The 25,806-nt window shown below is 41.7% G+C and overlaps 1 protein-coding gene across 1 annotated transcript in view; it reads right to left on the reverse strand.

Moving 5' to 3' along the window:
* The window catches only part of FREM2 (FRAS1 related extracellular matrix 2), a 129,352-nt gene extending 107,721 nt beyond the window's left edge, over positions 1-21,631 (reverse strand). Inside the window, exons 1-2 of the mRNA XM_083796399.1 lie at positions 16,396-21,631; positions 10,453-10,542 (exon numbers count right to left, since the gene is read on the reverse strand). Coding sequence (XP_083652525.1) covers positions 10,453-10,542; positions 16,396-21,535 — 5,230 coding nt within the window. The 5' untranslated portion in view covers positions 21,536-21,631. The remainder of the gene's footprint in view (positions 1-10,452; positions 10,543-16,395) is intronic.
* Positions 21,632-25,806: the final 4,175 nt, after the last annotated feature.

Genomic DNA, 25,806 nt, shown 5'->3' on the forward strand with positions numbered 1-25,806 from the left:
CCGGTCTCATTTCAGTTGTGCCCAGCAACAGAGCGAGAGGCAACGGGCACAAACTGAAGCACAGGAGGCTGAATATGAGGGGGCACTTCTTTACTGTGAGGGCACTGGGACAGGTTGCCCAGAGAGGTTGCGGAGTCTCCTTCTCTGGAGATATTCAAAACCCACCTGGATGCCATCCTGTGCAATGTGCTCTAGGTGATCCTGCTTGGGAGGGAGGTTGGACCAGATGATCTTCAGAAGTCCCTTCCCACCTCTGCCATTCAGTGGTAAGTGGATAAACTCCTAGGAGCCAGGGAAAATAGGAAGCTAGACTTTCACGGGAGGGAAGGAGAGTTGAGCAGCAACCCAAAAGGGCCTAGTTTTTTTGAGCTTGGACAGGAAACCCGAGCTGTGCTTGATGGCAAACAATCATTCCACACAAACTGAGACAGCTCCAGTGAGAGAGATTCACTTTACATTTCCTATAGCCTAAAGGCTAAAGCAGTTGTGTATGAAATTCCTGTTTAATCTTCCTCAGGCAACAGAGAAAACTGAACGCAGGTCTCCAATATCAGCAACAAATACAGTAAGCAGTGACTTATTAAGTGAAAGTGGGACACTGGCAATCTCATGTCCTTTTGTATGTTTAGCATAAAGCCCAAATCGGTCAACATGCTTGAAAAATGTCCCCTTCACCAACTAACCTATAAATCTTGGTGGTGCTGAAAGCTGCCCTGATTAATATTCACATGATTTATGCAATTCTGAATATACATGAAAAGGGTAATGTGGGTAAAATTGGATTAGAATACAGAGCAATTGCTCCTGTGCAACATCTAAATCTAATCATGATCTGAAGACGTTTCATTTTGTCACTGGTTATGGACAGAACCTAAATTTACTATGGCTATAAATTCAGCACTTCACAGATCTACACTTGATTAGTATGAATCCAGAACATAACCCCACTCAACTTGTCCACTGGAGAAACTCTGCCATTTTGATATTAAATGTGCATTGCTGCATCACCTATCCCTGAGGAAGAAGGCTGAGAACACTTCACTTTTTAGTTTACTGTGCATCTTTCAGAAAAAAAAAATAATAGCTAATGACTAGTTTCCTCTTCATTAGGAACTTCCATCTCTATCCAAGAGGCTCTCAATGCAGTCCTCTCAGGAGGTATGTCTCCTCTAATGATGAGCCAGCCTAAAGGCCACTACTGAGATTAAATCTTGCAGACAGTGAATGAATTCAGCACAAAACCCAGGCAATTGTCAAAATAATACAGAGTACTCCAGTGATTTTTTTTTTAAACCAATTACTGTGCCTTAGGATTCTGAGCTTACAAGGTCTGCCTGAAGATGGGACATCGGAATAGGAAATCCAATACTTTGAGGGCCTTAAAATAAAAATCCTTTAGGTGCACAATAGTTTTAGGGACAGTGAATAATAGCTTGCTATTGGTTATCAGAATCTTATCTTCTATGACTTGCCCTTGAACATCGTAGTAGTAAGTAAAAAAAAAAATATCTCACTGATTTCACTAATGCAAAACCACAAACCTCTAGGCAGAAAGAGCCTCACTGGGGGCACTGGGCTTTGAATCAGGCTTCAAATGCTTCTTTAAAGGCATCCTTACGATTCCCTCTATAATTATTATGTTCCACCCTAACTACAAAGCTTTAAAGAGGCAGCAAGGTGTGTGGTAACAGCATTCCTACAGACTTGAAGAAAATGCACATTATACAGCAGAGTGACAGAAGTGCCATGCCGGTACTTCAGTTAAAAGTTAGTGAGATTGGAATCCTGGCAAACATTCAGGGAAATGCTGTATCAAGTTGAATGCATTAATGTTTTACTAATGACTTGAACTTAAACAAGCTGAAATCCTTCTTCAGAAAGGGAAAAAAAATCTGCCTTTTCAAAGAGCTTCCTAAAGGCCTACTGCTAAATGAAATTCTTTCGACTCCTAAAACCAAAAACTAATTAGTTAAATCTGTAAAAGAAAGATTAACTGAAGAAAACCCAAGGGAAAAAAAAGCCACAATAAACTGACTTAAGAAATTCTCATCTAGGCCAAACCCAAACAAAAATCAACACAGGTCAAATTAAGTCATTAATTTACTCTAACAGGATTTTCACTCTGCTTGTATTATTTCTGGCTCTTAACTTCCTCTTCTTAAATTCTTCAATGCCAATTATAAGAACAGGTCGTATAATTTCAGGGTAAATTTGAACAGCATCCAAACACAGTTTGGGTTTATGTAATAAAATGAATGTCTTCCTTTTTCCAGTAAGTACACAAAGAGGTTTGTGAGGCAAGAATGTTCCATATACTGTAAGATTTAGAAAAGCAAAAAGAATACATGAATACTCATGATTCCCAGCAGACTCACTAATCACCCCGCACAATCTTATACTTACTATGTTTTGCTAGACCAAGTCAGAAGACTGCTAACTTCCATAGGAAAACTCTGAAGAATGTTCTCTGTCTTCAACCAGCTCCACTGTGTTGCTGAGGTAATGCTAAGCTAGCACATCTGAACTCCTTGCTCTTCATCCCATCTGTTTGGTACTGGGAAGGCTAAATATACAGATTGGTGCCCTTTTCTTCAAGGAGGTTTTTAATCCCTCATCATTCAATGATTATATAAAGTTTCAGTTTCAGCACATTCTCAGTGCCCGCCAGCCCACAGCGAAGATTTGGCAGATGTAAGTTAATTACATAATGTAAGACAAATAAGCTTTTGATTCAACATCCTGAACAAGCAATAAAATCCAACATGCATTTGCTGATACATTGTTATCCTGTTTCTTAAAATAGCAAGAATGTCTTAAATCAAGACGCACAACTTCCAAAACTTTAATGACAAAATACTTCATGTATTTTGTCATTAATGTCTTCAAATCAAAATGTCTTCATTACATTTTATCCATTTTTAATTTGTCTTCATTCTTAGTGTATCTCCAAAGGTTAAGACTCACTAACATTTCTTGGTGGAAAACTGCTTGTAACATATATATGCAGTTTGTCTCAGATGTGTTTATCCCCCTTGTATAAATAGTAATCTATTTTTTAAAGAAATCAAGAAACTTCCCAAACACATTTTACCTGCTGATCAGATGAATCTTTATGGAAATTCTAGGGACACCACACCGTTAGTTGACAATTGATGTGATAGTTAACTCATTCTCAACAGTAACTAGAATCCCTCAATGAAACAGTTCACGAGATCAAACAAGCTGAGCTGCTGTGAGCTCATCAACAGGAGTTGGTGTCCCTTCTCTTATTTCATTCTTCTCTAGACCTCTTTGGTCTGTCCCAATCAAAACCATTTGCAGCCAACAACCAATAGTATTTCACAGGCTTATTACAAATCACTTTAGGAATTAGTGTCTTTCTGCAGGTTCTCATGTCACTAGCAATCACTGTTATTCTTGATAGTTCTCATTTCTTCCACTTAAGCCTAATGTGTCTCCTTAATCCCTTTAATTCTCACATTTGGGCCTAATTTTACTGCTCCTTGGCATGCTTCTTTTGCTGCTAACAGGGCCTTATTATGTATCATAATAACCTAAAACCTAAATTATGGATTGTTTTTAACTAAAAAGCCTGCTAAGTATGTATAATGCTAATCTTGAGCGTCATCTCCCTTTCCTCTCACCTGAACAGGCCAAAGAAATCAATGTCATTATTCAGCTCCGTAAAGCAAGTGGGATTCAGTTCCAAGAGCAGAGCTAGTCAATTTTCTTGTGAATGCATTATTCATTAAAAGTCTGGTTATGCAGCACGTGACCTCAGCTAAAAATTATTAAAAAAGTCTACCAGATGATGGTGTCGGGAGATTTCCCTTTTATCCAACCAACCCAACAGCTGGGATGCTCATTCTACATGGAAGACAAGGCTATTGGCCCTGACTCAAAGAGAACTGGAACCGAAAAACTCCTTGCCCTAAAACTTTGATCTAAACCAACAGCCTAGACGTTATATTGGAATGTACTGCTCCTAATTGGCATATTCAAGACTTCTTATTTTGTGGAACACAGCATTTATTAGCAGAAAAATGAAAAACAGAGGGGGAAAGAGGAGAAAAATTAGACAGAATGTGTTGGCCCTACTGTAGCAGTACTTAGCTGGAAAGTGGAACATCTGAGCACAAGCTATGTTTGAAACACTATTTAAAAATTCATATACATGGGAGGCAAACAGAGAATTAATACAAAACAGGCCAGAATATAAGTGGGGGTATAGTGTTAGAGCACGCTATTGGGAAGATGGGTTCAAATCCTCTGAAATGAAGGAAGGAATTTGATCCAAGTCTTCCACATTTGGACAAAGTGCCCTAACCTCTGCATAAAATGCAATTCACAATACAATTGCCTCTCCTTTCCTAATGCAGAGCAGTACCTCAATTCACCCCTTCAACTACACTCTTTTGCTTTTGTTAAAAAAAAAAAAAAATCCAGAACGGGGAGCAGAAGAAAGTTTTGCTTTTGGCAAAAACTACCATTTGAATCCAAATAAATAAAAACAGACAGAAATCTACAAGCAGTTTTCTACATGCACATATAGGGCATAAAGGTGATTTTCAGGTTAGAAACTGAACAAGCAATTCTTTCTAACAGTCTAAAATGCCCGGATAAAGAAACCAACAAAAATGGCACAGAAAACAACAATTTTTTTCCACTGAGTTCAGTAAGGCTGGTATTAGACTTCATGTGTGCCCCATGTAATCATCTCTACACAAAACACATCACCACTCCTACCCACTTTAATAGACCCACTTAGACACTCGTTTTGCTGAGACTGTGCAGCCACATTAACAACCCCCAGTGAAGTAATCTTTTATTTACAGAAAGGTGGGGTTTTTTTTGTATGCTTGCTTGTTTGTTGTTCTTCTTTGGTGTTTTTTTTTTTTTTTTTTTTTTTTTTAAGGTAGCATCAAACTACTGTTTAAATCCCCTGGCAATACTTACAGTAAGAAGCGTGACATGTGGAAAATTGTTCGGGCACCAACCTCAAGTATATCCAACAGCAGCAACAAGCCTGGCAACAGACCAGGATCCAATACAGTACTTGGCAAATGACTGAATATCCCGCCAACGTGCCATGCCCCCATTTTTAAGCCAAAGATAAACGTCTTTGACGGTTCCTGCCAAGATGAATATGCCCAAGTGCCACATGGGAGGTCAAGTAAGGTTGCTGCAAGCAATTCCCAATGATATTTTACCAATCTACTTCTTTACAAACTGTCAGATACTGAATACAAAATGTCTGTTCCTACACTGTTATTATAGATCACCCTGGAAAACACTTCAGTGGTATGGCTTTAAAAACAGCACTGACAATGATTTCAATTCTGTAATTATACTCAGGAGTATCAGTTGTTCCCTTGAAAATGAATAAAGCATACCAGAATGGTGAAATTCCTAAAAATGTGTATTTTTTATTTAGTAAAATTAAGGAAGACAGATAAAATAATTTTATTTCGCAAACAATGGATGTTTTCTCTAAGCAGTAGAATAGTGCTTCTTTAATTAATAGTATTTTTTGCATAAATGTATCTGGGAAAGGTCTACAAAGTTTTCCCAGAAATTAGATTTAAAGACTAACTTAAGGGAATTGTTTTTGAAAGATTCTTGCTTCAATGGAGATTTAACCACGTTAGTACAGGAAGACACAGTGCTGTGTTAAAGCATTTAGGGATCTGTAATGAAAAGTTTAAATGAGATGTAGCTAATGATGTAAATCACCAGTTTCAGTGAGCTTTTGCTTTTCAATGTTTTGGCTTAAAAGTCAGAAAAGCTGCTCCAGGGAGCCTGAAATCAAAAAATGCTTGTTTCTTTCCTTCCCTAGTGATCCTCACATTCCTAAGCCAGCCAAGAGAATCTGTCATTACTTCCCCTTTGAAACCACTCTACTACCCTTGAGGCACTACCACAAGACACCGCTTAGCAGTCCTAAAGAAGCAGTTTTGTGGGGGACTTTTTGTGTTTGGAGGGATCCACTATCACTGAGCTGGGTAAGGGAGGGACAAATTACAGTTCAAATTAAGACTGAACAGAAAACACAGCACCAACTAAGCAAGAGTAGGTCATATTTTAAAAATATTTTGGTGCAGAAGAATAGATTTAGAACAGATGAGTATTTCTTCACTTGAAGAAGGTCTGAATTTGAACAATTCAGGGTTATCTACAGCACCTACATAAAAGAAAGAGTTTTTTCTTATGGGAAGAAAAAGAATGAAGACAACAATGCTGTGACAGTCCCTTACCGAGAAGCACTGCTCTGTAGCTGTCATGCAGCATGCTGCCATAGTACTGGTGCCACAGCTGTAATACCCATTGCTGGCTAGCTGTACTTGGGCAAGGGAATGTATCTGCCCCTGACACTGCCAAATCTGGAAAGCCAATGTCTGAAGTATAGTGTCTGAGCTGGGGTTTGAGTTTAGTGCCAACTTTGGAGTATATTTATTTTGTTATATAACATCAGCAGAATCTAGCCAAAAATTTGCCTTAAACCACTTCAGCTAATTTCACATTTGAAATATAGCACAATTCTCTCAATAGCGTGCAACTTCACATTTCACAAATACATCCAGGAATTCACTATCCAGTCTGGATTGCCATTTCTTCTTACCTTTCCACTAGGAAAAAAAAAAAAATATTTCCTCTGCCTTCTGTTAGCATTGGCTCCTTTATTTATCACTGAATTAAGTATTTCATAATTTAAACATCAGCATTCACCATTGCCCCATGCTTGCACTTGCTATGAAGTGTTTTTTCTTCACCTCATTAATGGAATGTGGAAACCATTTCTGAGAAAAGATATTCAACATTGACTATTTTGCAACTGCTGTGAAAAACAAAAATCCATATTTTCAGCAAAGTTTTGCTAAAACGGACTCACACACTTCAGTATCAACAGGTCTCCACATGGCCATTTTAAGATCTAAATTCAACGCAAAAGAGAAAGCAAATTGTTAATATCAGCTATGGTAGTTTCTTTCAAAATCTCATACAGATAACCCTGCAAGCAGCAAATGTACTACATCATCTTCTTGTTCTAAGGAAAACAAAAGTGCAATAAATCCACTTTATTGATCATCTTGAGGCTAAATCCCCAAACATGAAGAATTAGAACTAATTCTACCTTTAAAAAAATACTAGTGCTGATAAATAGCTGGGCAGCGTTCAATTTATTTTGCTTTTTAATTACCCTTATGAAACAAGCTACTTAAAGTCAGAAAGGCACTATAGCTGTACATATGTAGGTAATTGATGCTGACAATAAGAATCTTTCAGGGCTTAAAATCTCAACTAGTTCTTTTTGATGAAACCTCTAATTTGATTTCAACACAGCAGGCCTATGCTCTCGCTTGTAAACTACAGCCCTAAGGGCCTTCTTTCATTTAGTCTTTCCTTTCTTTTCATATTGAGCACATTTCTGCTCTCTTTAGTTACGCTCGGAAAGTTACCATTGAACACTCATAATTTGTGAGCTATTGTCCCATTTATCTAGCCTGGAGTTTTCCCCCTTGGCCAGTAAGTAAACAAGTACCCCCAGCACCATATTTCATGTTTTCAGATCTTGGGTCATGATTTGGTACACAGTGTGGCATTCACCTCACCTCACTCCTGTTGCGAGCAACTGAACAGGCAAGAGCTGGCAGAGCACTGACTTGGCTCTTTTCCCCTCCCTTACACACCTGTTCTGCCCTAACTTGCTTACCACAATTGCTGGCCACATTTAGAGGATAAACAAAATTCCAGATCTCCAACAAAATTCACACCAGAGCAGTTTGATGTCTCCTTGTAGCTGCTGTGCCTCCGTGCAATTGCCTGAGGTAACAGACTCAAGCCCCAGTCAGGCAATCATTTAAAAGAGATTGACAAAAGAGCTTCTGGATTTGTTCTCATCAGTCACCGTATGATGAGTGGGGAGGATCAACCATCACATGGAGCTATGGAAAGACATGCTCTTTTTGTCCTATTTCCAGTTCGCAGACTATGAACAAATATTCCAAGACACACAGAACTCTGTTTTACAGGTGGCGCTAGTGGTTTGGGGCAAAATCAATTTTACAGCTCATACTGTTCGAAGAGAGCAGGGACTGGTGTTGTAGCTTCCCCTTGCTGAGGCACAACAGGACTGGAAGACATAAAATCCTTGGGTCACAAGATCACTTACAGAGTATGGCAGAATTCATCTTAAGTGAAGTACCACTTATTTCATTCACAACATTAGGTGCTGTGTGGTAGCTATCACAAACTTGTTACTACAGCAAAATTCCTGATACAGGAGCAAGAAGTCTGAAGCATGCCATTCTGCTGCAGATGTTGGTAGTCTGTGCTGAGGCTTTCACTCAGCTCTTGTGTGTAGTCTCTTAGAATGATCTGGCTTAAAATCAAAAACAAACAATAATCTTTGTACCACTGAAACTCTGCCAGAATTTACCTGAGCTGTAAAACACTTCCTTTGATGTCTTTCTGAAGAGGGTGGAAATAGAGCTAGATAAATTACTGGCTTTTTCACCTCTTACAGATTCTAAAGACATGGTAATGAATTTGAGTTGTTTCAGATAGACGATTATTAATGTTTTGATCACAACTTCATTCTTTTTAAATAGTTTTATCACCTTTAGGCAAGCAGAAATTCAAAAATATTCTGAAATCAACACAGTTTATTTTTCACTTTGTCAACAAATAGACTCAGGAAAGCAAGGACCATCTAGATAAGCAGTCTGCAAAATGGTAATGTCACAAGTTCTAAAGGCTCTTGTTATCATAATGAATCTTTGTACTATGAAAAATAGCATACTGTTAAAACTGACATGCTGTTACAACTCCTCCAAGTGGAAGCAGATGTGGCAGGACAGTTTTCCGATATGAGAAAAATTCTTGGTATAGAGTTGGAATATACTGAGTTGAATTTGCTTTAACCACAGATTTACCACTGCAAAGTGTGCAAATAGCATGAAGAGAAGTCTCACAAATGTTGGATTCCCAAGGAACATCTCAGTTTTAAGAAAGGATGTTAATCGGACAGTTCACTGAGACAGCAAACTTTCTTCAGCTTTAATTGTTCCCTTCCCATAAAACCTTGAAACATCTCAAGTCTGAGTATTTTTTCACCTACTACAAGAACTTGAAAATTATAAGCAACATCACCATACAGTGACACCTGTCATAAGAAAATGATGGCATTACAAACAAAATATATCACCCTGTGTTCAATTATCTTTACTTAGCTTTCAGTGTTTCTAACCTATGCTTCACTAAAAATAAAATATTTAAGGAAAATAAGCCTACTGTTACAAACTCTTATGTCAATGCTCATTCTCTGAGGTAGCAAGCATGTTTTCAAAAGTCTCTAGAGGAACTGTCTCTTCTGTAGACGTCCAACACAATGGAAAGGAGAACATGATTTAATAGCCCACTCCCAGCCATGGTGGATGGTGGCAAACTGATCTGTGACAGACAGAACAGATTCCTGTTCACTGATCTTAATACTAGCTGTGCTTCTGAAGAAAGCATAAGCTGAGTACACATGAGCTGAAAACAAGCTAGCTTGAAGTACTTTTTTCTAAGTATATTATGAAATCAGCTATAACATTCATAGCCAATTATTCATAGTTATGTATCACATATTATAAAAAGGTATTAAAGTAACATAAACTAGTCACCTGTTATCATCCACAGGAATATATGCATTTATGAATATCTGGAAACACTTGATGGAAACAAATAGCCTGTTAATGTGTTTTGTTTACCCTCAAACAGCTCTTTCTTTGTTCTTTAAAACCCAAAAAAAGAACCTTTAATGTCTGTTGTTTGTTTCCTTAAGTGAGTGTGTGCAGTATTCTCAAATTGTTTTCATTCTTTCCTTTTGCAACTTCTAAAACCTTGCAAGACATCATCAGTCACTACAATTCATCACCTGATGAAGATCAGTGACAAGACACTAAGGATTCTGTTATGCTAAGGAAGTAGAGGCAGAACTTGAACTCAGAATCTTGAAAGCAAAATGTACAGCAATCTGCCCATATGAATAGAGGAAAGGTGGTCTTATAACTGAAACCTCTAAAGAGGTAGGCAATCATAAATGTAACCCCGAGTCTGTAAAGTCTCTCAAGATAAAAGGTTTATGACAATTTATGCATAAAGAACCCGGACAGGGAACACAAATGTAAAACTACAGAAAGCCTGGATATCTGAATAGACTTAGAGAATTTCACTCTCCTCAGTAGCTTGATTGTTTTTTCATTAGACGCAATTACCACTTCTTCTAAACCTCTCTTTGTAGTCAACATCAGTAGTCCACAATATGGGAAAGTTAAAAAAAAAAAATAATAAAAATTCCAGGAGACAACATAGACTTCCTTCAGTGAAATTCAATGTTCGTAAGCTCCTAAAGTATACTTAAACTTCTTCTCTTTTGTGAACAGCAAAAACACATCTTAGAGTACTCACCACCATCTTCAACCATGAAATGAAAAATGTCACTGGTGGCATTGTCACCCGCTCGTAGAACATAGCATATCTTCATATCATCAATATCAGCTGTAAAGAGTCAGAAAAATACATTTTATTTTAAATTCTGAAGATAGGAAACTTTTTTTTTGTAGAAAAACATGACATGTATTGAATAGTTTAGCTTCATCAGAAAGAGGTCAAAGCTCTCCAGTAGGGCTCAGGAATTTCAGTATTAACAGAGGTGAAGTTTTAACAGATATCAGTCATTTCCTCTCCTTTTACTTTCCTTTCCCCAGTCCTCTCTTTCATTTAAGATGTATGTACAAACAGAACCAAAAGGAAATGTAAGAATGTAGGCTCAACAGTCAGAATTATTTCATATTTTTTCTGGTGCATTTTCTTAGACAGAGGTGCATCTCCACCAAGATATTGATTCTGTCACTGTTCTTCATCCTGAGAAGTACTGTAGCCTGCTCTAATGGAGAAAATACACTGGGTTTTGTTCCTGTTTCAGCCATGTCTGATAATTAGGGAAGATCTTCAAGCACTGGCTTCAAATTCAGATATCTACCATACAGATGCTAGAAAGGAGGTACAAAGTGTTCTACTCTAAATAACAAGTCACAGGTCACGGGAAACCTGGGGCTGAAATAGCAACAAAACCCAGGTTATTTTCTATGTTGAGTTCTACTCTCCATTCAAGATTTAAGACAAAGTAGTTCACACAACCCACCTCTACTTCTAGAACTAGATTACTTCTGGCATGTTGCCTGTCTCTAGGATAAGATATTCCTACACATTCTGCAGTACAGAAATCTTAATCTCTTTGGTCCTCCCAAAATGCCCTCTTCTTCCTATCAAACTGTTTTCAAATGATATGCCATATAATCTTTATGAACATGCTGTCACAAATAGTGCTTAAACACATTGGCTGTTTTAAGAACCCAAAGACATGCAACTTAAGTAGATAGCCAAGACTTCAGTAACAAAAAAAATATTAAATGCATAATTGTGAATAATCGATTCCAATAAAAAGTGTGCAACAGGTAAATGAACATTTATTAATGTAATGTTTTCTGGTCTCCTTGAGTAGAGACAAGAAACATGCAATATATAAAAACTAATTTTTGTCCCTTGTTGGTAAAAATCCAAGTTGGAGGCTACATCAAACAGCATGGGGTAATTTCTATTTCATTCATTTTTAAGAGAAAGTTTTAGAAATTAATAGCATTAAAGTAGGTCTCAAGTACCACCCAAGTTCCATTCCCAAGTGTGTTGGGAAAAACAAGCCCAAAGCACTTTTATTAGAGCTCCTCAATGTCCTCAGTTCCAAAAGTAGCCAGACATCTTCTAAGGCAAACAAGTTAAGAACCCTATCAGCAGGGATATGTCACTAAAGAATCTCTTCTATAAATGTTTGAAAGAAAGTTAAAGATCAAAAATTCACAGGGCTGTAAAGAGGATGCAAACAAATACCTTCTTATGCCAGTGCAGCAAATAAATCTTTCATCCTGCAAACACTTACACAGGTACTTAGCTCTGCCCATGCGGGTAACCTTATCAAAATCAATGGTTCCAACATATATAAAGATAAGCACTTGAGCCAATGTTTGCAGGACCACCTCATCAAAAAAGCCACTTGTCATCAAAAAATCTCTTTTTTGTGGAAAGAATTGCAAAGGAATGACCGGCTTTCTGCTCATTAAGTACACATTTAAAGTCAGTTGAGCAATTTTATACTTTCCTTCCACAGCTGATTAAGTTATGTTAACTATATTAAAGCTGACCTGGTTGTAAGCATAATTCATTAGTGTGCAACTGCACTGCCTACTAAACATTCATATGATATTGGAATTCTCCCCTCACTAGAAATCCAGCAGCTTTCTCTTAGAAAAATAAAAATATCTGCACTAGATCAGGGAATTGCCATTCCATTTAAAAGTCTGCAAAACTGATGCAGTTATTAAAGGCTACATGTATTAACATATAATCTTTAAGAAACAAATGTACTTCACAACATAACTCACTCATCTTTCTGAAAACATTTTCCTGAAAAGGAAGATAAAATGCATTATCAGGGATGAATGCTGAGTAAAACCATTGCTTGCAAGGTGCTGTGCATTCAGCCATGTAGGTACCTTTGGCTTGAGGAAGCTACGTGCAGTGCCGAGACACCAACTAACTTCGATTATTGCCAAGGCAGATTTTTGCTCTCCTCTATCCTTTTCCCGTCTTCCTGGCTCCTCAGCACACCTGGAGGGCTGTGGGATGTGGCCTGGCCCTTATTCACAAACCTACCCATGTGGGACCAGGGTCTCCCAAAACAGCACTCAGGATCATAGGGTGTGCATTCAAAACATTATCCACGCATCAGCTAACAACTTGTTATATACCACTGAACTTCTGTAAATGTGAAAGACTTGAAAGTTTCTTAACAGATTTTTTCCCACTTTTAAACAAATTATCTAATCTTAATGAGTATCTGCCATGAACAGATTCCAGCCCTGACTTGCAGAGATGAATGCTGTATGATTATGCATACACAATATTCCTTGTATGTATTTTTGTCCTAGGCACTAGAAAATAGAAATTACCACATGACAAGTGTTTGTCTCTGAGCTTTCTCTTCATTTACTATCACCAAATTGTAAATATAAAGCACAAAGAAATAATAATGAAATGAAATTATTGCTTTCAGGTGTAACTTTAAGTAATAGATAGCATAACTTTAAGTAATAGATAGCATTTGAATAAACTTAGGAACTGCTTAATGTATTTTAAGAGTATTTTATTTTGTTACTGTCCCATGCCTCTCTAATTCAGATTATTTTAACAATTAAATATAAAAGAATAACAAGCACCAACTATTTGCAGAATTTGGAAACCTTTTACCAAGCAGTTAATTCCTCCACGCACTAATACCCCTTTTGAGCAATCTCATTTAACTCAATGAGACTCATGAGCTAAAGATTACCTACTGGACTTGTGACAGACATATTTGATGTATACTAATTAGAAAGCCCCACACTGATTGTTCCTGAACAATATACACAACAGGGAACAAATCTCCAGGACATACCACATTCTGCACAACTACATTTTGATTGGGGGCTTTTAGCTTATCTTGCAGTGCTAGGCTAATTTCCTCTCTAGCACTTCAAGTATTGTGGGCAGATACTGAAACACAATCTCAAGGATAAATCAGAAAGCCGTTTGCCAAATAATCCCTCTGCCCCCTCTTTCAGTTACAAGCAATCTGATAAACCGTGCTGCTGAAGCTGCTTGCACAAGGAATCTTGTTTCACCAGTGTTACCTCCTTCAAATCGGTCAGTCTGCATGTTCCACAAAGACAGACCCCAAAACAAGGAATGGGACTGTGAGGTGGTGGCAGAGCATTAGGATGGACTTCGCAAACCACTGAGCATCTCTCAAAACTCAACTGCATATGACCCTAATGGCCTGAACTGACTCCAGAGTTGGCCCAGTTTTGAGTAGGGGTTGGACCAAATGACTTCCAGAGACAACTTCCAAAATATACTGGAAGATTATAAATATGTTTTATGAGGTCCATCAGGACACACAAGTAATGAATCTGGAACTATTCAGTGGTTTGAAAAAGATCCCTCCACATGGCAAAATGGGACCACTAAAAATGGAAAAGATCAAAAAACATAAAGTAACATCAAATTTAATGGTCAGTACAGGAGCATCTCAAAGCCAAAACTAGGGTGCATGGCTGGCTGCAAAATCTGCACTTATGGAAGGCTCATTACGGTTATGACACGAGTCTTATTTACTCTTTCCCTGAACAGTAGATTATTATTTGTCTATTATTACAGCATAAGTATGAAATATGCATAGATTCACTACTCCAGATTTGACAGTACTTTGCACACTAATTACAGAGGGCTACAAGGTGAGGGGCAACAGTGAGCTACCCATGGAGTTTTGAGTATGGAGCTTGGTCAATGAAAGACCTCAGCATCTCACATTACTTCTCAAAAGTGCAGCCTTCTAGGTCCAGCCAAGAATTTTTGTCTCCTTGCCACCCACGACCTCTCCCATACCCAAAACAGCTACAGAGACGAGGGCATCCGAGGAAAAAGGAAAGCAAAAGACAGCGCTCTTTCCCCTGTGACTTTCATTCCCAGGTTATTTTGTTACTTCTAATAACTCCTCTTTCCTTGTCCTCAGCAGATGTATTACCCCTGCATGAGTTTGATGCTTTCTGACTTTCATGCAGCCTTTCTAGACTCTCTGAAGTGCTTGGCCCTGCATTCATAAGACATTTCAACAACTTTGCTTCACAAAATACAAACCTTTATAGAAAGCATTTAGAAAGTAGAGAAGAGAGAATACCACAGAAATACCATACAGATGCTCAGGCATTACTTGCTTAAAAGAGTCAAAATAGAAAATTATTAAAGACGTGTATTTTTCAGAAAAACTCTTCAACTCAACACAAATTAGAAGATCTTGTGCTGATACTGTCAAGGAACCTGTGGAGTTTTGACACTGTCTGGGGATCCTCATCAGCTCTAAAACCAGCTTTCCTTAAGGTTGCAGGCTTCTCACTCAGCTTAGGCACCCTATCTTCCAACCACTCACTGCCCCCCCCAAAACGTGCTATGCAGTGGACTGCTTTCAGGGAATACCTGTTCAGTAATCCTACATTCTCCAAGGTAAGAGAAAACCCATCAAAAAACTGATAATATGTTTATTTGTTCACTCTCTTTCTCTTCTGTCTCTCACTTACTCTGACAACGATGCTCTTAATACTCTTGCAGTTAACTACCAAAGCCTTATATTTAAGGAGCTGTGTTGATTCCCAAAGCTTAGACATGTTTGGTCCCTCGTTACCTCCCCCCCCCCCTTTTTTTTTTTTTGTACTAACACAGCAAAACTCAGGGCATACCAGTCATTCGAAAGTTCATCAGGCCTGTTGCAAGGTCTGGTATATCTGAAAAGAACATCACTTACAGCCAAGACTGTAACCAGGGATACACACCACCAGTACAGGCTCTGTAAAATTAAATACGGCCAACTACATCAAGGGTTCATCTCTGCCCTTACCACCTACACAGCCCAGCCTGTCTGAGCCCCTTTAAGTCTGAGTCTGCATGCAGTTAGGTATCTGCACACTCCACAGCTGCAGGAGGCTCCAAAAAAACTCATTTTTAATTAACAAGTTATTAACTCATTACAAAGTAACATGGAAAATTCTTCAGAGAATAGTTAATGCCCCCCTTTCAATTAAAGTTACTTCATAGCCTTGTGTTAAGGCTTTATTTCAGTACATATGGCACATGTGGTTTTCATCCTATTTATACCACCCAGTATTTTAGTTCTTTGTAAAAAGTAAGTACCACTGACATAATTTTAAAACATTTACATTACCTTTTACTTTGCCACAAACACTTTGTGGTTAAGGTCTGTGTAATTAAAGCAACAAATGCACTCATATTATCTCTCCATGTCTGGGAAATGATTTTACTTTTACAGTTAAGTTACTCAAGCTGTATAGCAACCGATACCCTAGTCATGGCATGACCATTAGTTAATAATAGCTTGGCCACTCCCATAGCATTTTCTAAATAAAACTCTCAAAGAAGGCACTTGGCCTCTAAAGATCTGGAACCAATTCTGTTATCCAAATTTATATCACTGAATAAGTCTCCTCAATATAGGTAGACTTATTCCAGGTTATTTGGACTGTAAGCTCTCCACAGCAAAGATGCTCCTCTATTCAGTGCTTCCTCAGTAAACCCGATTTCCTGTTTAAAGGTATCACAGACACAATAAATAAGCAGAACTAAAAAATAATTAAGACACTATAAATAAACTTGCTGTCAGAAAGACTCTCCCATCAATTATTACAGAGTTTAACAAGAGAAAGCATGTTTCCAGTGAACTAAAGAACATGTGGAGTATTGTAATACCTTGGCTGAATTGGCTGATGCTATGGTTGCCTTTCCCCAGGTGAATCAGGAATCCATGGCGAGGACCCTCTGTGATCCTGATCTTGAGAGTAACATGTAAACTGTCCCTGTCTTCCGCTTTGAGCACCTTGTTGGTAATCAGAAACCCTACATGACCCGTGGCCAGAGTTCGGAGAGTTTGAGCACCTTTGTTAATTACGATTTGAGGTACGCTGTTATCCACAGCCATTATCCGAATCTTCATGGTCTGAGGTTTCCTCGTTTCAAATACAGTGTTGGGGAAGACATAGAAATCAGTGTGAGTGCCATCTGTAACAGTGAAAGAGAAGCTGTCCTCAACTGATTCTGTGCCATCATGTCTGTAGCTGATTAGATTTTCATTTAGATCTTGTTTAGTGAAGGTGGTGACTGGTTTGGAATTATTGAACATGATCTGACCATGAACTGGTATTTGAGTGATGATAAATTTTAGCAGCGTATCAGGTGTATCTCTGTCTTCTACAGTCAGTTCAAATGGTGTTATCAGTTTGTATTCATTTTCATTCACCACCAGGTTATGGATTGTGACAACAGGTTTCTTATTATCCACATCACTGATAGAAATTCTGAAAGTACGAAATACAGGGTTGTAGCCATCAGTGACTTCAAACTCAAAGCTGTCCATTTTCACCTCATCTTCTGAAGTGTGAATATAATAAATTTTATTGCCTGCTAATAGGAGCTGAGTAAAAGTGGAGATGGGCACCCCAGGCTGATCTGTGCATTCAAGATGACCACGAACAGGTGCTCTGGTAATAGTGAAAACTAAGTTCTCATCGGGACTATTCAAGTCACTGGTGCTAAGCAAATCGGTCGTAAGGGTTACCTTTCCTCCTTCCTTCAGAGAAACTCCTTTGCTAATTACATCTGGGAAGACAATGTCAATGCTACCTATCGTCACATAAAAGTAGCGATCAATGAGTGGATTTATTCCATCTGTCACATCAAATTTGATAAGATCACGTACACCTTCTTGGCCAAAGTGCATATATCGAATTAAGTTTCTATCCACTTCATCTTGGGTGAAGTTCATCCCCAGGGTGATATTTTCAACTCCACCTGAAGGTTTTAGTCTCTGTAAGAGGCCTTGTCCTGGCCCATACCTTATAATATACGTCAAGGTTCTGTCTTCGGAGTCTAGGTCAGTAGCCTTCAATATTCTGTTATGGATAGTTCTAGTTTCCCCTATTTCAATCTCCAAACCATCATTGATGGCCATTCTAGGTGTCTCATCATCTACAGGAACAACCATTATGAATACCGTTTTCACTACAGTATGTTTACCATCTGTGAGTTTCACCTCAAAACTGTCCTCCTTTGTCTCGGAGTCATCGTGTTCATAGAGTATGTTGGAGCTCTCTGTTATCTGATCCAAGGTGAAGCTCTCAACTAGGACAGTTCCATTGGCCAGTTGGTTCACGATGTGGCCATGCCTTGGAAGCCTTGTGATCGTGAATGTTAACTCATCAGCAGGGATGTCCCCATCAACTGCATTGAGGATAGGGGTATCAATAACCAGGCTCATGCCTTCCATCACAACAAACTCTCGCATAAAGATTTCAGGCTCTTCATCATTCATCGGCATAATGACAATGGGGAAGATGTGCCTTTGGGAAAAGCTAATGCCATCAGAACAGCGGAAAGCAAATCTATCTTCAACAGGCTCTACACCCTTATGTATACTTTGGACATAAAAAATATGCCCTTGATGGAGGTCTTTTAAGGTAAAAGCACTTATAGCAATACCTGCTCTGGATTTTTCAGATCCTGGGGCTGGAGAGATGTTCTCTACATACCCAGACGTGGGCTGAGCAACAATGGTGCAGAGTATATCATCAGTGGGAGTATCTACATCTTCAGCCCTTAGGTGAGCAGTAGTAATGACGCGTTTGTCACCTTCCACTACTCTGAACTGCTCCCCCACAAAAATCTCTGGGGCTTGATTGTCAACAGGGAGAATGGTCACCAAGACTGAAACTCCTTGAACGACATTGCCCCTGATGCTCCACTCCTCAGACAGGTCAGACAATGTAAGGTTGAAGGTATCTTCTTTGGGCAGAAGGCCTATTTCACCCCCAGTATGAGCGTACACCACAGCACCATCCAGCAGATCCCTTTGGGAAAATCTCTCTGCAGGCACCCCTTGGACGAGGATGTTCCCATGTTGAGGAGGATCCTCTACAATGAAGGTCAACATTAAGTCATCTGTATCCTCATCAGTGCCCTGGATCACATTAGCAGTGATTTCAGCAGCACCATTCTCCAGCACATCCAGGTAGGAACCAACAGTGCCTGGGGGCAACCGTAGGGTGGGAACCTCATCATCAACTGGGTGCACATTCATTTTTAACGTGATGGGCACGACATGAACCCCATCACTCACATCAAGCCTACACGTATCGCTGTTGGTCTCAGCCCCGCTGTGTACATATACCACCCTCCCTTGCCTGATATCCTCCAAGCCAAAGGCACCTCCCAGGATCAAACTGTACCCAGAAAGCTGCAGCTGACCGTACCGAGGGGCCTGGGTCAGGATAAACCGGAGATGAGCTAGCTCAGTGTCTGTATCACTGGCATCCAGCTCAGTTGGGCTAAGGACATGGCTGCCTCCCTCAGGTAAAGTAAATCCAGTGTTAGTGATTTCAGGAGGCTGGTTATCCACGGGCTGCAGGTAGATGGTGAAAGTTCCTTCAGCTGCATTGCCGGCAGCATCTTCCACCTGATACTGAAACTGAATCAAATGAGGAGCCACTCCCAATTCTTCCTGTGGCGGACGGTAGGAGATCTTGTGATGATTGATCTGGGCTTGGGTGAAGTGGGTAACCTCCACAGAGTGATCCTCAGTCAGCACAAGGGATCCAAGACGGGCTCCGTGCTCATCTGGAGGGTGGTTAGTGTCGGTGTCAGTGGGGGGCTGGGTTACTGTGTAGCGGAGCTCACGGTCCCCTGAATCCTGGTCTGTGTAACACAAGTGCTTCCTCCGCAGGGGAGTCACCTGCTGTTCTGCAACTATTAAGTGCAGGCTGCTGCCGCTGTGCAGCTCTGGGGCTAATCTGTCCACAGGATGCACCCGGATCACAAATGTCTGTGGCCCAGAGCGGTTGGGTGGGTCATTGTCATCTTGGACCCTAAAGACAAACTGGTCCAACACAACCCCAGGGCCAGGTCTATGAGGCCCAAAGTGGTGGTAGTAGAGACGCCCTTCCACAATGTCCTGCTGCAGCCACTCTCTCACTGGCTTTTCATAGATTAGGGAGCTCCCTACTACACCTGACACCCTCCTCCAAGAAAAGCCCTCATCTTCTTCCTCCTCTTCCCAGCCAGGAGGTGGCTGTGCTTGACGGAGGAGGAGCTGGCCAGCAGTGGGGCCAGCCTCCACTGTGAAGAGCAGGATGGCATCCTGAGAGTCAATGTCAGTAGCACTAAGAGCACGGGTAGTGATGGGCACTGTCTCACCCTCAGCTATCGCCAGCCCCGTGTTAGCATTGAGTAGGGGTGGCTGGTCATCAGTGGGCACCAGGGTAATGGGGAAAAGGAATTCAACACGGTGACGGGAGCCACCATCTTCAAGCCGCAGCACCAGATTGTCACTGAGTGGAGACTCACTGCCGTCGTGCTGGTAAATGACCCGGCCTGCTGCCAGCTCAGCCACTGTGAAGTGTTTACGAGGAGCAGCAGATGCCGGGGTGTCCTCCAGCAGAGTGAGGTGGCCATGCCTCAGCCCTGCCACAACACTCACCCGCACCTGCTCAAGGTCATCCTCATCACTGATCACCAGGTTGGGGCTGGGACCAGGGCCCGAGAGAGGCCGTGACTGCCCCTCATAGAGCACAAGGCCAGTGTTGCGGGTCACCACTGGCGCTAGGGTGTTCATGGGCTTCACCACAATCACAAAGGCGAAGGGCTCTGAGGCAGCACCCTCAGGGTCCAGCACCTCCAGCTCAAGCTCAAAGAGACGCTCCCGATCCGAGTCCTCCACGGGTGGCTGGTAGGCGATGCGCAGCTCCCTCACGTCGCGCTGGCTGAAGGAGGAGACAGGCAAGCTCCGGTCATCCGTGCTGACCATGTGCCCTTGGCCGGGACCAAAGGGTGAGGTGATGTTGAAGAGCAACAGGTCCGGGGGTGATTCGGCATCCTCGGCCGCCAGCATGTCGGGCGTGAGGGCGGTGAGGACAAACTGGTCCACCTCCATCATGAGCATAGCCAAGAAGCTGGGTTTGGGAGCCACGTTCTCCGTCCCCGCCCGGATCCGCACCAGCACCTGGAAGTACTCACGCTTCAGCGGCGCCCCGCCACCCGTTGCCTCCCACAGCTCAGCCACCAGCGGCACCAGGTCGCGGTTGGGCGAGCTGCCGGCCGCCGTGTGCCGGTAGCGCAGCCCCAAGCGCAGGAACTCCTCGCAGTCCCACATCGAGGCGGGCACGGGGCCACCATCCACCGCCTCCCCACTCGCCACCAAGGCCGAGGGGTAGTTGAGGATCTCTCCGTAGCGGGGCAGCCCGGTCAACGACGGCAGCAAGCCCACCCTACAGCGCTGCCGGCCCGGCTCGAAGGTGAACTCCAGGCTGCGGGCGTCCAGCGGGTTGCTGGTGCCTCGGAGGCGCTCGACGACCAGGGGCAGGTTGCGGGTGACGATCTCCAGCTGGGTGAAGAGCACCTCCACCTCCAGCACCAGGGGCAGCACCAGGGCGCTGCTGGGCGAGTCGTAGCGCAGCTGCAGGCGGACCCGGTCCCTGGCGGGGCTGCGGCCGCCCAGGTGGGAGTACCGCACCTCGCGGGGACCGAAGTCGCAGGGGAAGCGCCGGGGGCTCAGCCGGCCGGGGCGCTGCCACAGCGGGTCCTCGTCCAGCACGGCCAGGTGGCACCGGTCGCCCGGCTGCACCCGCAGCACCAGGTCGCGGGCGGGGTCCAGCCAGGCGGAGCGCCCCAGGGGCACCCGCAGACCGCGGTTGGCCACCACCACCACGGCGGGGGACGGCTCCGCTGCCCAGGGCGAAGGGACCGCGGCGCTGCCTGGCGGCGGCTCCGGAACCCCGAGCCAGGCGCAGCCGGCCAGCAGCAGCAAGCCGACCAGCGGCGGCGCGGCGGGCAGAGCCCGCATGGTCCCTGCCGGCGGAGGGAAGCGGCGGCACCCCCCTGGCAGCAGCGTCTGCGATCCGCACCGCTCGGCTCCGCACCGCGCTCTGAGCCCAGCGCGCCCCGCTCCGCGGGGGACCCCCGCCAGCCGCCGAGGCCCCGCCCCCTGCCTCCGGACGACCAATAGGCATCCGCGAGGGGCGAGGCGGGCTGGCGCGATTGGGCAGAGACGCTTGCCAATCTCCCAAGCCGCTGCGGGGACAGCCGCTCCCCCCCCCCCCCCCCGCAACCCTTGAGAAGGTGGCGGGGTTTCCCTCCCCCTCCGCTCAGGTGAGCGCGGGCGGTAACGGCCACCGGTAACGGCCGCCGGTAACGGCCGCCGGTAACGGCCGCCCGCTCCCCCTCCGCGCCCCCCCCCCAGAGCCAAGAGAAGGGGGACGGGGTCCGAGGAAGGTGCCCGAGGAAATCCGGGGCGACCCCGGGAGGAGAGGCGCCTGCCTTTCTTCTCCTCGGCTACACCCCGGCTGAATGTCCCCGGGGCACAGCGCCTCAGTTCGTCCCCGCTGTCACTCCTCCGAGGCGACTGGTCGCTGCAGGGGGGGAATAAAAGTATTTCTGCCCTCTTGTGTCTGCAGTTAAAAGCGTATTAATAAGGGTCTGAGCTCGCCGGAGTTTCTGCCTTTTCAAATTCCTAATGGCAGGCTATGAGTTTTTATTATTCATCTTCTCTCACAGGTGCTAAATTTCTTTCTTGTTAGTTTAAATGTGACCCGCAGTCTGCTTTAACACAGTTTTCTCAAGAATGAAAAGCAACAAGTACTAAATTAGTACTAAGAAGTACTAACCCAAAGAAAAGAAGGCTGTTTGGAAACGACTTTGTGGAAACATACAATGCCTTCTTTTAAAATAATATCACAAGTAATCCTCTGGTGTTGGAGCAACATTATGGCATGCAACCTTGTTTTTTGCATAGAAAACTTGAATTTACAATTTCAGGTGTAGGCAGGGTCAGTCACATCTACATCTGTCTGTGTCGATTCCAGCAGGTAATTCAGCTTGGTTTGGGGCAAGGAGATAGCAGTGGACATCTGTCCTACAACACTGGAATTACTGTAATTTGTGAGATATTTTTGTATTTTGACATATATGCAGAAAGCTAATTTGTTAAACAAGTCTATACTGAAGCATGGACTCAGATGCTGCTGCAGAAAGTAGTAATTTAAGCAGTTACCCAGTAACTTGAAGCAACAGTAATGCCATTCCCTACTCTTAGGATGCATTCACCCTGGATTTCAGCAGGTTGCCTCCTTTCCAAGCCTCAAATGAATGTAATTCAGTAGAAAAAGGTTGGGTCCCACAGTCAAGGATCTTTCATAGTTTCACAGCCATGTTCCGTCCTTGTTAGAGATGACAGTGCTTGGGATGGAGAGATTGGAATTGCCCAAATGTAATGATAAAGTCTGGAGGTCTGTTTTAAAACAAACAAGCACACACATACACAAACAAAACAGCACAGTGACTTGAGAGTGCTGGTGTGATTTAAAGGAGTGTCTGTTTTCAACAACATGAATATGTTAACTTTTTAAAGGAGTGTGTACTATCTTTATTTCATGCCAAATTTAGACTATCACAGAATCACAGAATTGTAGGGGTTGGAAGGGACCTCAAGAGATCATCGGGTCCAACCCCCCTGCCAAAGCAGGTTAAAATGTTAACGTTAAGTTATCTATGTTAACATTATGTTATCCAGAACCAATATTCAGTAGGAATCTTCTCATTTATTGATTTCAAGGGAGAAAGACTTTCTTTCTTTTCAAAATAAGCTCCCTTTTTCAGACTTTGCAACTCAAACTATATGTATGTGTACATATGTGCATGTGTGTGTATATATTGAGTTAGTGAAAAGGGCAAGAAATCACAGTGTCCAGCTTTTTTATTTGTTGTTGTATCAGAAGAAAAAAGCATGTGATGAGAAGTGCACTTTTTCAGGTTTTGATATCCTTAGACTGTTAGAGATAACAGGTAAACATGTGCCTTTAAAATATTTTCTTTTTAACAATGATGTGTCTTGAACCATATTTGCAACAGAGCCATCTCTTCTATGTTAAAGTCAGTCCAATATTTGTTGTGAAGTTTATCTTGAAATAATATTCAGAACATCTCTTCAATTGGTAAAGACGGAGAAATCTGATAGATAGAAGAGTAGCTTTTGAAATACTTGTGTTGAAAGTGAATAGAGAAGGGCATTTCAAAAAATAATTTTGGGGAGATTTAGCTTCTCAACTGAAAATATATAAATTTGTAAGTGAAAAGTAGAAAGGGGATGGGATGGGGCCTTCTGCTAATAATTCCCCAGGACATATTGATACAGATTTTTTTTTATTTTTTTTTTCCAGGCAGTTGGACTCAATGATCTTTGCAAGTTTCCAACGGAACTATTCTGCTTTGCTCTACTTTGCTCTGCTCTACTTTACTGTACAGTACCAGAATTTTGGTGGATACAGGTTCAAGTTCTTTGATCTCTATTATCTCCGTCATCAAGCAGTAAATCTCTGAGTACCAAAAGCAGAAGTCCTCTTTATTTTTAGTGGTAGCTGTCTTGACAAACAAGTCAATGAGCTCTTGCTCCACAGTCCAAATAAAAAGTGCTAGATATGTTTTTTTGGTTGTTGGTTTTGTTTTTTTTTTCATTTAAAATCACAACATGAAACGAAAAGTGCTCTGAATCGTGGAGTTGATAAAAATTTTGAAGGGATTTTCCTTGGCTTGCTAACTGGTTGTCTTGTGCCAACACTTGTGTTCAAATCATACTTGAAAGAAATTAATCTTGGCTAAATTCTGATCTAATTATGCAGCTGTAAATCCAAAGTGGTTTCCTACCAGTTGTCACTGAAGTCGCTGTAACAAATCAGAATTAGGTCCAATAAAAAGTCCATCAATCTTTTAAAATATATTTCTGGTGAATACGGTGGCTGGTATTTGGCCTGGGGAAAAAAAAGAGTCAGCATACCCTTTCAGAATGCTTGCAGCTCTACTGCACAACTATGCTGTATTTCTGAGTGTACACAGAAATAGAAAGCTTTAAGACAAAGAAGACCTGTTCTTTTAACAGAATATTGATCATAAAGTGTGCTTACAGAAATCTAGTCATGGACATTTCTTTCTAAATAAATTACCTGCTGAAGTTCAGCAGGATAAATCAGTGACTCCTCTATTATTCAAGATACTTGCTTTCTATAAAACAAATGCAAATCAATTCCTATTTTAAATGCAATCCTTTCTGAAGGCATCTGGCTTCTGGTTTTGATGCTGAATCATAAATTTATACTTCTTATTGAAACTGACAACTCCTGTGTTCCCATGTAAGAGAAGCAGTGTTCACTGTCTACATAAAATTTATCGTTATCAAAGCCTGCCCTCTGTTGATATGGTGTAATCTTAACATCTTAACTGTAGCTAAGTCTGATTTTTGTTATTACAGTACTTTCATGAGGGTTTGGTTCTTAGTTATAGAATTAATTCTAGAGATACTCTTAAAATAAATCATTCAAAAAATTATTGATGACAATTCTGGGAAAGGGGGACTAAATTTAACATCCAAATGTCTGTTTTTTTCTTTGTTCTTTTCTTTTTTCCTTTTTTTTTTTTTAACAGTTTCCAAGTAGATAGCATCAATGTTTCATAACCTACAAGTACAGAAAGATTTATTATCTCTCAAACACTGTATATAAACTATGTTGCCAAGGAAATTGGGAGAGTGAGGGGAGAGGATAGGAACAGAAAATGAGATTTATAGGAGCATTTAGGCACATAGTTATGGTGTAAGTAATTTTAGTATTACAATTCAACTCTGAAAGGCCATTCCTTGCACTCCTGTCTTGCTCCTCTTCTCTGAGAAGCCTCATGAACTCATGCTTGCTTGCTTCATATGTAAAAGCTAGGTATAAAGGAGCTTACAGTACCTACTGTGGCAAAGAGAAAATTTTCATCATCCACAACTTGACAGGTGATTTAGTGTACAAAGACCCAAGACCAATCAATGCTATATAAATAGCCTTCTATAACAAAGTAAAAAATTGAAAATGTTATATCAGCCAGATGAGGGAACACCTCAGTTCCTTATGTATAGCTGTACTTAACCACCAGCCTTTTGGTTGCTTCCATACTCTTTTCTTCTTCTCTTAGTTCAGTAATAAATTATGATGCATGTGGCTACTCAATATATCATTGGGTACCGTCCTCTGCCTGGGTATGTGGAACAGTATTGGTAAGCCGTAACGTTCAGACATGTTTTTC

This window comes from Anser anser, assembly GCF_964211835.1.
Source record: "Anser anser genome assembly, chromosome: 1".
Classification (NCBI taxonomy): Eukaryota; Metazoa; Chordata; class Aves; order Anseriformes; family Anatidae; genus Anser; species Anser anser.